At 53.4% G+C, this 15,350-nt stretch overlaps 1 protein-coding gene across 2 annotated transcripts in view; it reads left to right on the forward strand.

Annotated features, from left to right (window-relative positions):
• Positions 1-762: 762 nt before the first annotated feature.
• Positions 763-15,350, forward strand: part of LOC138645334 (testis-expressed protein 47-like) — a 37,981-nt gene continuing 23,393 nt past the window's right edge. Inside the window, exon 1 of one of the 2 annotated variants that reach the window (XM_069734565.1) lies at positions 763-914. In XM_069734565.1, coding sequence (XP_069590666.1) covers positions 795-914 — 120 coding nt within the window. In that variant the 5' untranslated portion in view covers positions 763-794. The remainder of the gene's footprint in view (positions 915-15,350) is intronic. The other variant, XM_069734566.1, reaches the window with a different exon arrangement.

A 15,350-nucleotide genomic window follows, 5' to 3' on the forward strand; every position in this document is an offset into this window, starting at 1 on the left:
TCTATTGCTGGAAAAAAAAAAAGATTCAAACTTTTATGGGTTTTTTTTTTGTAGATTATTATTTTATTTTATTTATTTTTATTTTTTTTAATTATTTTTCACTTTCATTTTTTAGTTCCCCTGAAGAACGTGGACCTCTGATCGCTTGTGCTCTATGCTGGAATAATATTGTGTTTTATGATGAAATTCATCCTCTCCTACGTTGGGCTTCACGGGAGTACAAAGATGGCGGCGTGCGGAGAGACCCCCCAGGAACGGTGGCGGCACTGGAGGTGAGTATAGGTCTTGTTATTTTACGAACGTGGCGGCACTGGAGGTGAGTAAATAGTATAGGTCTTGTTATTTTACGAAGGGGAGACATAGGGACTGAGAAGGGGTGGTCTTAGTAATAGACAACCCCTTTAATTGCTCCATGCACGCTCACCTGCCATCCCCTGTATATATATGGCGACGTGAGACCCCCGAGGTGAGCCTGGAGCCGCCCTGTATGGGGTAATATCGTGTAATTGTTACTTATGCGATTCCCTCGTGTCACAATTATGGGGGCTCCATGGCTGGATCCTGAGGGCCTCATGATGTCGGCAGCGGTCGCCTTCCTCGCCACCCGTGACGGAGGTAATGAATAATGAAGGCTGCTGGTTAATTGATCCCCTCCGCTGTCTCCCTGGTGGTCAGCCATGTGATACCCGGGGTCCTCCCTGTTGTGTACATTCGTCACCAGGTTGCCATGATCAGTCCCTGTCTCCTGGTTGCTATGGAAACATAGGAGCTGCCCTCAGTGCCGGCAGGTTCTTATGGCAGCATCTGTGGCCTACGGAGGAGTATCAGTCATGGCCTCCCGTGTGAGACCCTCGTCCACGCCCGGTCTCCCCCGCATCTCAGCCCTGACCGTGCTCCTCGAAGCCCAGCGCATGGTTCGTGTTATCCGCTTTCCTAATATTGTGTAGTCACTTTTGGTTGTAAATGTAAAACCAGAGTTAGAAAAAACATGGCTGCTCTATGTAAAAAACAAAAACAAACAGCGCCACGTCTGTCCATGGTTGTGTCTAGTACTACAAGTCAGACTCATTCACTTCATCAGAGCGGTAATACCAGACTCAGCCCACGGACAGGGGTGGCGCTGTTTTGTTCTTTTTCTTTCAAGAGATCAGCCATTTTTATTGTAATCATCATGTATGTTATGGGATCGCCTGGTGAGGTTGGTTTACTAATCCACTTCACTAGGTGAGGCGTGAACCAGAGCGAGGATTGGGATGAACCAGACGGCATTGGAACAGCAGAGCTGGATGTGCAGGTCGCCACTGGAGCAGTGTGGAATAGTAGAGCTGGATATGCAGGTCACTACTGGAGCAGTGTGGAATAGCAGAGCTGGATGTGCAGGTCACTACTGGAGCAGTGTGGAATAGCAGAGGTGGATGTGCAGGTCACTACTGGAGCAGTGTGGAATAGCAGAGGTGGATGTGCAGGTCGCCACATGAGCAGTGTGGAATAGCAGAGGTGGATGTGCAGGTCACTACTGGAGCAGTGTGGAATAGCAGAGGTGGATGTGCAGGTCACTACTGGAGCAGTGTGGAATAGCAGAGGTGGATGTGCAGGTCGCCACATGAGCAGTGTGGAATAGCAGAGGTGGATGTGCAGGTCACTACTGGAGCAGTGTGGAATAGCAGAGGTGGATGTGCAGGTCACCACTGGAGCAGTGTGGAATAGCAGAGGTGGATGTGCAGGTCACTACTGGAGCAGTGTGGAATAGCAGAGGTGGATGTGCAGGTCGCCACATGAGCAGTGTGGAATAGCAGAGGTGGATGTGCAGGTCACTACTGGAGCAGTGTGGAATAGCAGAGGTGGATGTGCAGGTCACCACTGGAGCAGTGTGGAATAGCAGCGGTGGATGTGCAGGTCGCCACATGAGCAGTGTGGAATAGCAGAGGTGGATGTGCAGGTTGCCACATGAGCAGTGTGGAATAGCAGAGGTGGATGTGCAGGTCACTACTGGAGCAGTGTGGAATAGCAGAGGTGGATGTGCAGGTCACCACTGGAGCAGTGTGGAATAGCAGAGGTGGATGTGCAGGTCGCCACATGAGCAGTGTGGAATAGCAGAGGTGGATGTGCAGGTCGCCACATGAGCAGTGTGGAATAGCAGAGGTGGATGTGCAGGTCGCCACTGGAGCAGTGTGGAATAGCAGAGGTGGATGTGCAGGTCACTACTGGAGCTGTGTGGAATAGTAGAGCTGGATGTGCAGGTCACTACTGGAGCAGTGTGGAATAGCAGAGCTGGATGTGCAGGTCAGTACTGGAGCAGTGTGGAATAGCAGAGCTGGATGTGCAGGTCACTACTGGAGCAGTGTGGAATAGCAGAGGTGGATATGCAGGTCACTACTGGAGCAGTGTGGAATAGCAGAGGTGGATATGCAGGTCACTACTGGAGCTGTGTGGAATAGCAGAGGTGGATGTGCAGGTCACTACTGGAGCAGTGTGGAATAGCAGAGCTGGATATGCAGGTCACTACTGGAGCAGTGTGGAATAACAGAGCTGGATATGCAGGTCACTACTGGAGCTGTGTGGAATAGCAGAGGTGGATGTGCAGGTCACTACTGGAGCAGTGTGGAATAGCAGAGCTGGATATGCAGGTCACCACTGGAGCAGTGTGGAATAGCAGAGTTGGATGTGCAGGTCACTACTGGAGCAGTGTGGAATAGCAGTGGTGGATATGCAGGTCACTACGGGAGCAGTGTGGAATAGCAGAGGTGGATGTGCAGGTCACTACTGGAGCTGTGTGGAATAACAGAGCTGGATGTGCAGGTCACCACTGGAGCAGTGTGGAATAGCAGAGCTGGATGTGCAGGTCACTACTGGAGCTGTGTGAAATAGCAGAGGTGGATGTGCAGGTCACTACTGGAGCTGTGTGGAATAGCAGAGGTGGATGTGCAGGTCACTACTGGAGCAGTGTGGAATAGCAGAGCTGGATATGCAGGTCACTACTGGAGCTGTGTGGAATAACAGAGCTGGATGTGCAGGTCGCCACTGGAGCAGTGTGGAATAGCAGAGCTGGATGTGCAGGTCACTACTGGAGCAGTGTGGAATAGCAGAGGTGGATATGCAGGTCACTACTGGAGCTGTGTGGAATAGCAGAGGTGGATGTGCAGGTCACCACTGGAGCAGTGTGGAATAGCAGAGCTGGATATGCAGGTCACTACTGGAGCTGTGTGGAATAACAGAGCTGGATGTGCAGGTCACCACTGGAGCAGTGTGGAATAGCAGAGCTGGATGTGCAGGTCACTACTGGAGCTGTGTGAAATAGCAGAGCTGGATGTGCAGGTCACTACTGGAGCAGTGTGGAATAGCAGAGCTGGATGTGCAGGTCGCCACTGGAGCAGTGTGGAATAGTAGAGCTGGATATGCAGGTCACTACTGGAGCAGTGTTGAATAGCAGAGGTGGATGTGCAGGTCGCCACATGAGCAGTGTGGAATAGCAGAGGTGGATGTGCCGTTCGCCGCTGGAGCTGTGTGGAATAGCAGAGGTGGATGTGCAGGTCAGCACTGGAACAGTGTGGAATAGCAGAGGTGGATGTGCAGGTTTCCACTGGAGCTGTGTGGAATAGCAGAGCTGGATGTGCAGGTCACTACTGGAGCAGTGTGGAATAGCAGAGGTGGATATGCAGGTCACTACTGGAGCTGTGTGGAATAGCAGAGGTGGATATGCAGGTCACTACTGGAGCTGTGTGGAATAGCAGAGCTGGATGTGCAGGTCACTACTGGAGCAGTGTGGAATAGCAGAGCTAGATGTGCAGGTCACCACTGGAGCAGTGTGGAATAGCAGAGCTGGATGTGCAGGTCACTACTGGAGCTGTGTGGAATAGCAGAGGTGGATGTGCAGGTCGCCACTGGAGCAGTGTGGAATAGCAGAGCTGGATGTGCAGGTCACTACTGGAGCAGTGTGGAATAGCAGAGCTGGATGTGCAGGTCGCCACTGGAGCAGTGTGGAATAGCAGAGGTGGATGTGCAGGTCGCCACTGGAGCAGTGTGGAATAGCAGACTAGATGTGCAGGTCACCACTGGAGCAGTGTGGAATAGCAGAGGTGGATGCGCAGGTCGCCACTGGAGCAGTGTGGAATAGCAGAGCTGGATGTGCAGGTCACCACTGGAGCAGTGTGGAATAGCAGAGCTGGATGTGCAGGTCGCCACTGGAGCACTGTGGAATAGCAGAGCTAGATGTGCAGGTCACCACTGGAACAGTGTGGAATAGCAGAGCTGGATGTGTAGGTCACCACTGGAGCAGTGTGGAATAGCAGAGGTGGATGTGCAGGTCACTACTGGAGCTGTGTGGAATAGCAAAGGTGGATGTGCAGGTCACCACTGGAGCAGTGTGGAATAGCAGAGCTGGATGTGCAGGTCACTACTGGAGCTGTGTGGAATAGCAGAGGTGGATGTGCAGGTCACCACTGGAGCAGTGTGGAATAGCAGAGCTGGATGTGCAGGTCACTACTGGAGCTGTGTGGAATAGCAGAGCTGGATGTGCAGGTCACCACTGGAGAAGTGTGGAATAGCAGAGCTGGATGTGCAGGTCACTACTGGAGCTGTGTGGAATAGCAGAGCTGGATGTGCAGGTCACCACTGGAGCAGTGTGGAATAGCAGAGCTGGATGTGCAGGTCACCACTGGAGCTGTGTGGAATAGGAGAGCTGGATGTGCAGGTCACTACTGGAGCTGTGTGGAATAGCAGAGGTGGATGTGCAGGTCACTACTGGAGCTGTGTGGAATAGTAGAGCTGGATGTGCAGGTCGCCACTGGAGCAGTGTGGAATAGCAGAGCTGGATGTGCAGGTCACTACTGGAGCTGTGTGGAATAGCAGAGCTAGATGTGCAGGTCACCACTGGAGCAGTGTGGAATAGCAGAGCTGGATGTGCAGGTCACTTCTGGAGCTGTGTGGAATAGCAGAGCTAGATGTGCAGGTCACTACTGGAGCAGTGTGGAATAGCAGAGGTGGATGTGCAGGTCACTACTGGAGCAGTGTGGAATAGCAGAGCTGGATGTGCAGGTCGCCACTGGAGCAGTGTGGAATAGCAGAGGTGGATGCGCAGGTCGCCACTGGAACAGTGTGGAATAGCAGAGGTGGATGTGCAGGTCGCCATTGGAGCAGTGTGGAATAGCAGAGCTGGAAGTGCAGGTCACCACTGGAGCAGTGTGGAATAGCAGAGGTGGATGTGCAGGTCGCCGTTGGAGCTGTGTGGAATAGCAGAGGTGGATGTGCAAGTCGCCACAGGAGCTGTGTGGAATAGCAGAGCTGGATATGCAGGTCGCCACTGGAGCAGTGTGGAATAGCAGAGCTGGATATGCAGGTCACTACTGGAGCAGTGTGGAATAGCAGAGCTGGATGTGCAGGTCACTACTGGAGCTGTGTGGAATAGCATAGGTGGATGTGCAGGTCACTACTGGAGCAGTGTGGAATAGCAGAGGTGGATGTGCAGGTCACTACTGGAGCTGTGTGGAATAGCAGAGGTGGATGTGCAGGTCACTACTGGAGCAGTGTGGAATAGCAGAGCTGGATGTGCAGGTCACTACTGGAGCTGTGTGGAATAGCAGAGGTGGATGTGCAGGTCGCCACTGGAGCTGTGTGGAATAGCAGAGCTGGATGTGCAGGTCACTACTGGAGCTGTGTGGAATAGCAGAGGTGGATGTGCAGGTCACCACTGGAGCAGTGTGGAATAGCAGAGCTGGATGTGCAGGTCACTACTGGAGCTGTGTGGAATAGCAGAGGTGGATGTGCAGGTCGCCACTGGAGCAGTGTGGAATTACAGAGCTGGATGTGCAGGTCACCACTGGAGCAGTGTGGAATAGCAGAGCTGGATGTGCAGGTCACTACTGGAGCTGTGTGGAATAGCAGAGCTGGATGTGCAGGTCACCACTGGAGAAGTGTGGAATAGCAGAGCTGGATGTGCAGGTCACTACTGGAGCTGTGTGGAATAGCAGAGCTGGATGTGCAGGTCACCACTGGAGCAGTGTGGAATAGCAGAGCTGGATGTGCAGGTCACCACTGGAGCTGTGTGGAATAGGAGAGCTGGATGTGCAGGTCACTACTGGAGCTGTGTGGAATAGCAGAGGTGGATGTGCAGGTCACTACTGGAGCTGTGTGGAATAGTAGAGCTGGATGTGCAGGTCGCCACTGGAGCAGTGTGGAATAGCAGAGCTGGATGTGCAGGTCACTACTGGAGCTGTGTGGAATAGCAGAGCTAGATGTGCAGGTCACCACTGGAGCAGTGTGGAATAGCAGAGCTGGATGTGCAGGTCACTACTGGAGCTGTGTGGAATAGCAGAGGTGGATGTGCAGGTCACTACTGGAGCTGTGTGGAATAGTAGAGCTGGATGTGCAGGTCGCCACTGGAGCAGTGTGGAATAGCAGAGCTGGATGTGCAGGTCACTACTGGAGCTGTGTGGAATAGCAGAGCTAGATGTGCAGGTCACCACTGGAGCAGTGTGGAATAGCAGAGCTGGATGTGCAGGTCACTACTGGAGCTGTGTGGAATAGCAGAGCTAGATGTGCAGGTCACTACTGGAGCAGTGTGGAATAGCAGAGGTGGATGTGCAGGTCACTACTGGAGCAGTGTGGAATAGCAGAGCTGGATGTGCAGGTCGCCACTGGAGCAGTGTGGAATAGCAGAGGTGGATGCGCAGGTCGCCACTGGAACAGTGTGGAATAGCAGAGGTGGATGTGCAGGTCGCCATTGGAGCAGTGTGGAATAGCAGAGCTGGAAGTGCAGGTCACCACTGGAGCAGTGTGGAATAGCAGAGGTGGATGTGCAGGTCGCCGTTGGAGCTGTGTGGAATAGCACAGCTGGATATGCAGGTCGCCACTGGAGCAGTGTGGAATAGCAGAGCTGGATATGCAGGTCACTACTGGAGCAGTGTGGAATAGCAGAGCTGGATGTGCAGGTCACTACTGGAGCTGTGTGGAATAGCATAGGTGGATGTGCAGGTCACTACTGGAGCAGTGTGGAATAGCAGAGGTGGATGTGCAGGTCACTACTGGAGCAGTGTGGAATAGCAGAGCTGGATGTGCAGGTCACTACTGGAGCTGTGTGGAATAGCAGAGGTGGATGTGCAGGTCACTACTGGAGCAGTGTGGAATAGCAGAGCTGGATGTGCAGGTCACTACTGGAGCTGTGTGGAATAGCAGAGGTGGATGTGCAGGTCGCCACTGGAGCTGTGTGGAATAGCAGAGCTGGATGTGCAGGTCACCACTGGAGCAGTGTGGAATAGCAGAGCTGGATGTGCAGGTCGCCACTGGAGCACTGTGGAATAGCAGAGCTAGATGTGCAGGTCACCACTGGAACAGTGTGGAATAGCAGAGCTGGATGTGTAGGTCACCACTGGAGCAGTGTGGAACAGGAGAGCTGGATGTGCAGGTCACTACTGGAGCAGTGTGGAATAGCAGAGCTAGATGTGCAGGTCACCACTGGAGCAGTGTGGAACAGGAGAGCTGGATGTGCAGGTCACTACTGGAGCAGTGTGGAATAGCAGAGGTGGATGTGCAGGTCACCACTGGAGCTGTGTGGAATAGCAGAGGTGGATGTGCAGGTCACCACTGGAGCAGTGTGGAATAGCAGAGCTGGATGTGCAGGTCACTACTGGAGCTGTGTGGAATAGCAGAGGTGGATGTGCAGGTCACCACTGGAGCAGTGTGGAATAGCAGAGCTGGATGTGCAGGTCACTACTGGAGCTGTGTGGAATAGCAGAGGTGGATGTGCAGGTCGCCACTGGAGCAGTGTGGAATTACAGAGCTGGATGTGCAGGTCACCACTGGAGCAGTGTGGAATAGCAGAGCTGGATGTGCAGGTCACTACTGGAGCTGTGTGGAATAGCAGAGCTGGATGTGCAGGTCACCACTGGAGAAGTGTGGAATAGCAGAGCTGGATGTGCAGGTCACTACTGGAGCTGTGTGGAATAGCAGAGCTGGATGTGCAGGTCACCACTGGAGCAGTGTGGAATAGCAGAGCTGGATGTGCAGGTCACCACTGGAGCTGTGTGGAATAGGAGAGCTGGATGTGCAGGTCACTACTGGAGCTGTGTGGAATAGCAGAGGTGGATGTGCAGGTCACTACTGGAGCTGTGTGGAATAGTAGAGCTGGATGTGCAGGTCGCCACTGGAGCAGTGTGGAATAGCAGAGCTGGATGTGCAGGTCACTACTGGAGCTGTGTGGAATAGCAGAGCTAGATGTGCAGGTCACCACTGGAGCAGTGTGGAATAGCAGAGCTGGATGTGCAGGTCACTACTGGAGCTGTGTGGAATAGCAGAGCTAGATGTGCAGGTCACTACTGGAGCAGTGTGGAATAGCAGAGGTGGATGTGCAGGTCACTACTGGAGCAGTGTGGAATAGCAGAGCTGGATGTGCAGGTCGCCACTGGAGCAGTGTGGAATAGCAGAGGTGGATGCGCAGGTCGCCACTGGAACAGTGTGGAATAGCAGAGGTGGATGTGCAGGTCGCCATTGGAGCAGTGTGGAATAGCAGAGCTGGAAGTGCAGGTCACCACTGGAGCAGTGTGGAATAGCAGAGGTGGATGTGCAGGTCGCCGTTGGAGCTGTGTGGAATAGCAGAGGTGGATGTGCAAGTCGCCACAGGAGCTGTGTGGAATAGCAGAGCTGGATATGCAGGTCGCCACTGGTGCAGTGTGGAATAGCAGAGCTGGATATGCAGGTCACTACTGGAGCAGTGTGGAATAGCAGAGCTGGATGTGCAGGTCACTACTGGAGCTGTGTGGAATAGCATAGGTGGATGTGCAGGTCACTACTGGAGCAGTGTGGAATAGCAGAGGTGGATGTGCAGGTCACTACTGGAGCAGTGTGGAATAGCAGAGCTGGATGTGCAGGTCACTACTGGAGCTGTGTGGAATAGCAGAGGTGGATGTGCAGGTCGCCACTGGAGCTGTGTGGAATAGCAGAGCTGGATGTGCAGGTCACTACTGGAGCTGTGTGGAATAGCAGAGCTAGATGTGCAGGTCACTACTGGAGCAGTGTGGAATAGCAGAGGTGGATGTGCAGGTCACTACTGGAGCAGTGTGGAATAGCAGAGCTGGATGTGCAGGTCGCCACTGGAGCAGTGTGGAATAGCAGAGGTGGATGCGCAGGTCGCCACTGGAACAGTGTGGAATAGCAGAGGTGGATGTGCAGGTCGCCATTGGAGCAGTGTGGAATAGCAGAGCTGGATATGCAGGTCACTACTGGAGCAGTGTGGAATAGCAGAGCTGGATGTGCAGGTCACTACTGGAGCTGTGTGGAATAGCAGAGCTGGATGTGCAGGTCACTACTGGAGCAGTGTGGAATAACAGAGCTGGATATGCAGGTCACTACTGGAGCTGTGTGGAATAGCAGAGGTGGATGTGCAGGTCACTACTGGAGCAGTGTGGAATAGCAGAGCTGGATATGCAGGTCACCACTGGAGCAGTGTGGAATAGCAGAGTTGGATGTGCAGGTCACTACTGGAGCAGTGTGGAATAGCAGAGGTGGATATGCAGGTCACTACGGGAGCAGTGTGGAATAGCAGAGGTGGATGTGCAGGTCACTACTGGAGCTGTGTGGAATAACAGAGCTGGATGTGCAGGTCACCACTGGAGCAGTGTGGAATAGCAGAGCTGGATGTGCAGGTCACTACTGGAGCTGTGTGAAATAGCAGAGGTGGATGTGCAGGTCACTACTGGAGCTGTGTGGAATAGCAGAGGTGGATGTGCAGGTCACTACTGGAGCAGTGTGGAATAGCAGAGCTGGATATGCAGGTCGCCACTGGAGCAGTGTGGAATAGCAGAGCTGGATGTGCAGGTCACTACTGGAGCAGTGTGGAATAGCAGAGGTGGATATGCAGGTCACTACTGGAGCTGTGTGGAATAGCAGAGGTGGATGTGCAGGTCACTACTGGAGCTGTGTGGAATAACAGAGCTGGATGTGCAGGTCACCACTGGAGCAGTGTGGAATAGCAGAGCTGGATATGCAGGTCACTACTGGAGCTGTGTGGAATAACAGAGCTGGATGTGCAGGTCACCACTGGAGCAGTGTGGAATAGCAGAGCTGGATGTGCAGGTCACTACTGGAGCTGTGTGAAATAGCAGAGCTGGATGTGCAGGTCACTACTGGAGCAGTGTGGAATAGCAGAGCTGGATGTGCAGGTCGCCACTGGAGCAGTGTGGAATAGTAGAGCTGGATATGCAGGTCACTACTGGAGCAGTGTGGAATAGCAGAGGTGGATGTGCAGGTCGCCACATGAGCAGTGTGGAATAGCAGAGGTGGATGTGCCGTTCGCCGCTGGAGCTGTGTGGAATAGCAGAGGTGGATGTGCAGGTCAGCACTGGAACAGTGTGGAATAGCAGAGGTGGATGTGCAGGTTTCCACTGGAGCTGTGTGGAATAGCAGAGCTGGATGTGCAGGTCACTACTGGAGCAGTGTGGAATAGCAGAGGTGGATATGCAGGTCACTACTGGAGCTGTGTGGAATAGCAGAGGTGGATATGCAGGTCACTACTGGAGCTGTGTGGAATAGCAGAGGTGGATATGCAGGTCACTACTGGAGCTGTGTGGAATAGCAGAGCTAGATGTGCAGGTCACTACTGGAGCGGTGTCGAATAGCAGAGGTGGATGTGCAGGTCACTACTGGAGCAGTGTGGAATAGTAGAGCTGGATGTGCAGGTCACTACTGGAGCAGTGTGGAATAGCAGAGGTGGATATGCAGGTCAGTAGTGGAGCAGTGTGGAATAGCAGAGCTGGATGTGCAGGTCACCACTGGAGAAGTGTGGAATAGCAGAGCTGGATGTGCAGGTCAGTAGTGGAGCTGTGTGGAATAGCAGAGCTGGATGTGCAGGTCACCACTGGAGCAGTGTGGAATAGCAGAGCTGGATGTGCAGGTCACCACTGGAGCTGTGTGGAATAGGAGAGCTGGATGTGCAGGTCACTAATGGAGCTGTGTGGAATAGCAGAGGTGGATGTGCAGGTCACTACTGGAGCTGTGTGGAATAGTAGAGCTGGATGTGCAGGTCGCCACTGGAGCAGTGTGGAATAGCAGAGCTGGATGTGCAGGTCACTACTGGAGCTGTGTGGAATAGCAGAGCTAGATGTGCAGGTCACCACTGGAGCAGTGTGGAATAGCAGAGCTGGATGTGCAGGTCACTACTGGAGCTGTGTGGAATAGCAGAGCTAGATGTGCAGGTCACTACTGGAGCAGTGTGGAATAGCAGAGGTGGATGTGCAGGTCACTACTGGAGCAGTGTGGAATAGCAGAGCTGGATGTGCAGGTCGCCACTGGAGCAGTGTGGAATAGCAGAGGTGGATGCGCAGGTCGCCACTGGAACAGTGTGGAATAGCAGAGGTGGATGTGCAGGTTGCCATTGGAGCAGTGTGGAATAGCAGAGCTGGAAGTGCAGGTCACCACTGGAGCAGTGTAGAATAGCAGTGGTGGATGTGCAGGTCGCCGTTGGAGCTGTGTGGAATAGCAGAGGTGGATGTGCAAGTCGCCACAGGAGCTGTGTGGAATAGCAGAGCTGGATATGCAGGTCGCCACTGGAGCAGTGTGGAATAGCAGAGCTGGATATGCAGGTCACTACTGGAGCAGTGTGGAATAGCAGAGCTGGATGTGCAGGTCACTACTGGAGCAGTGTGGAATAGCAGAGGTGGATGTGCAGGTCACTACTGGAGCAGTGTGGAATAGCAGAGCTGGATGTGCAGGTCACTACTGGAGCTGTGTCGAATAGCAGAGGTGGATGTGCAGGTCACTACTGGAGCAGTGTGGAATAGCAGAGCTGGATGTGCAGGTCACTACTGGAGCTGTGTGGAATAGCAGAGGTGGATGTGCAGGTCGCCACTGGAGCTGTGTGGAATAGCAGAGCTGGATGTGCAGGTCACTACTGGAGCTGTGTGGAATAGCAGAGCTAGATGTGCAGGTCACTACTGGAGCAGTGTGGAATAGCAGAGGTGGATGTGCAGGTCACTACTGGAGCAGTGTGGAATAGCAGAGCTGGATGTGCAGGTCGCCACTGGAGCAGTGTGGAATAGCAGAGGTGGATGCGCAGGTCGCCACTGGAACAGTGTGGAATAGCAGAGGTGGATGTGCAGGTCGCCATTGGAGCAGTGTGGAATAGCAGAGCTGGATATGCAGGTCACTACTGGAGCAGTGTGGAATAGCAGAGCTGGATGTGCAGGTCACTACTGGAGCTGTGTGGAATAGCAGAGCTGGATGTGCAGGTCACTACTGGAGCAGTGTGGAATAACAGAGCTGGATATGCAGGTCACTACTGGAGCTGTGTGGAATAGCAGAGGTGGATGTGCAGGTCACTACTGGAGCAGTGTGGAATAGCAGAGCTGGATATGCAGGTCACCACTGGAGCAGTGTGGAATAGCAGAGTTGGATGTGCAGGTCACTACTGGAGCAGTGTGGAATAGCAGAGGTGGATATGCAGGTCACTACGGGAGCAGTGTGGAATAGCAGAGGTGGATGTGCAGGTCACTACTGGAGCTGTGTGGAATAACAGAGCTGGATGTGCAGGTCGCCACTGGAGCAGCATGGAATAGCAGAGCTGGATGTGCAGGTCACTACTGGAGCAGTGTGGAATAGCAGAGGTGGATATGCAGGTCACTACTGGAGCTGTGTGGAATAACAGAGCTGGATATGCAGGTCACTACTGGAGCTGTGTCGAATAGCAGAGGTGGATGTGCAGGTCACTACTGGAGCAGTGTGGAATAGCAGAGCTGGATGTGCAGGTCACTACTGGAGCTGTGTGGAATAGCAGAGGTGGATGTGCAGGTCACTACTGGAGCTGTGTGGAATAGCAGAGGTGGATGTGCAGGTCACTACTGGAGCTGTGTGGAATAACAGAGCTGGATATGCAGGTCACTACTGGAGCTGTGTCGAATAGCAGAGGTGGATGTGCAGGTCACTACTGGAGCAGTGTGGAATAGCAGAGCTGGATGTGCAGGTCACTACTGGAGCTGTGTGGAATAGCAGAGGTGGATGTGCAGGTCGCCACTGGAGCTGTGTGGAATAGCAGAGCTGGATGTGCAGGTCACTACTGGAGCTGTGTGGAATAGCAGAGCTAGATGTGCAGGTCACTACTGGAGCAGTGTGGAATAGCAGAGGTGGATGTGCAGGTCACTACTGGAGCAGTGTGGAATAGCAGAGCTGGATGTGCAGGTCGCCACTGGAGCAGTGTGGAATAGCAGAGGTGGATGCGCAGGTCGCCACTGGAACAGTGTGGAATAGCAGAGGTGGATGTGCAGGTCGCCATTGGAGCAGTGTGGAATAGCAGAGCTGGATATGCAGGTCACTACTGGAGCAGTGTGGAATAGCAGAGCTGGATGTGCAGGTCACTACTGGAGCTGTGTGGAATAGCAGAGCTGGATGTGCAGGTCACTACTGGAGCAGTGTGGAATAACAGAGCTGGATATGCAGGTCACTACTGGAGCTGTGTGGAATAGCAGAGGTGGATGTGCAGGTCACTACTGGAGCAGTGTGGAATAGCAGAGCTGGATATGCAGGTCACCACTGGAGCAGTGTGGAATAGCAGAGTTGGATGTGCAGGTCAGTACTGGAGCAGTGTGGAATAGCAGAGCTGGATGTGCAGGTCACTACGGGAGCAGTGTGGAATAGCAGAGGTGGATGTGCAGGTCACTACTGGAGCTGTGTGGAATAGCAGAGCTGGATGTGCAGGTCACTACTGGAGCAGTGTGGAATAGCAGAGCTGGATATGCAGGTCACCACTGGAGCAGTGTGGAATAGCAGAGTTGGATGTGCAGGTCAGTACTGGAGCAGTGTGGAATAGCAGAGGTGGATATGCAGGTCACTACGGGAGCAGTGTGGAATAGCAGAGGTGGATGTGCAGGTCACTACTGGAGCTGTGTGGAATAACAGAGCTGGATGTGCAGGTCGCCACTGGAGCAGTGTGGAATAGCAGAGCTGGATGTGCAGGTCACTACTGGAGCTGTGTGGAATAGCAGAGCTGGATGTGCAGGTCACTACTGGAGCAGTGTGGAATAGCAGAGCTGGATATGCAGGTCACCACTGGAGCAGTGTGGAATAGCAGAGTTGGATGTGCAGGTCAGTACTGGAGCAGTGTGGAATAGCAGAGGTGGATATGCAGGTCACTACGGGAGCAGTGTGGAATAGCAGAGGTGGATGTGCAGGTCACTACTGGAGCTGTGTGGAATAACAGAGCTGGATGTGCAGGTCGCCACTGGAGCAGTGTGGAATAGCAGAGCTGGATGTGCAGGTCACTACTGGAGCAGTGTGGAATAGCAGAGGTGGATATGCAGGTCACTACTGGAGCTGTGTGGAATAGCAGAGGTGGATGTGCAGGTCACTACTGGAGCTGTGTGGAATAACAGAGCTGGATGTGCAGGTCACCACTGGAGCAGTGTGGAATAGCAGAGCTGGATATGCAGGTCACTACTGGAGCTGTGTGGAATAACAGAGCTGGATGTGCAGGTCACCACTGGAGCAGTGTGGAATAGCAGAGCTGGATGTGCAGGTCACTACTGGAGCTGTGTGAAATAGCAGAGCTGGATGTGCAGGTCACTACTGGAGCAGTGTGGAATAGCAGAGCTGGATGTGCAGGTCGCCACTGGAGCAGTGTGGAATAGTAGAGCTGGATATGCAGGTCACTACTGGAGCAGTGTGGAATAGCAGAGGTGGATGTGCAGGTCGCCACATGAGCAGTGTGGAATAGCAGAGGTGGATGTGCCGTTCGCCGCTGGAGCTGTGTGGAATAGCAGAGGTGGATGTGCAGGTCAGCACTGGAACAGTGTGGAATAGCAGAGGTGGATGTGCAGGTTTCCACTGGAGCTGTGTGGAATAGCAGAGCTGGATGTGCAGGTCACTACTGGAGCAGTGTGGAATAGCAGAGGTGGATATGCAGGTCACTACTGGAGCTGTGTGGAATAGCAGAGGTGGATATGCAGGTCACTACTGGAGCTGTGTGGAATAGCAGAGGTGGATATGCAGGTCACTACTGGAGCTGTGTGGAATAGCAGAGCTAGATGTGCAGGTCACTACTGGAGCAGTGTCGAATAGCAGAGGTGGATGTGCAGGTCACTACTGGAGCAGTGTGGAATAGTAGAGCTGGATGTGCAGGTCACTACTGGAGCAGTGTGGAATAGCAGAGGTGGATATGCAGGTCACTACTGGAGCAGTGTGGAATAGCAGAGCTGGATGTGCAGGTCAGTACTGGAGCAGTGTGGAATAGCAGAGCTGGATGTGCAGGTCACTACTGGAGCAATGTGGAATAGCAGAGCTGGATGTGCAGGTCACTACTGGAGCTGTGTGGAATAGCAGAGCTAGATGTGCAGGTCACTACTGGAGCAGTGTGGAATAGTAGAGCTGGATGT

This window comes from Ranitomeya imitator, chromosome 7 (assembly GCF_032444005.1).
Source record: "Ranitomeya imitator isolate aRanImi1 chromosome 7, aRanImi1.pri, whole genome shotgun sequence".
Lineage (NCBI taxonomy): Eukaryota > Metazoa > Chordata > Amphibia > Anura > Dendrobatidae > Ranitomeya > Ranitomeya imitator.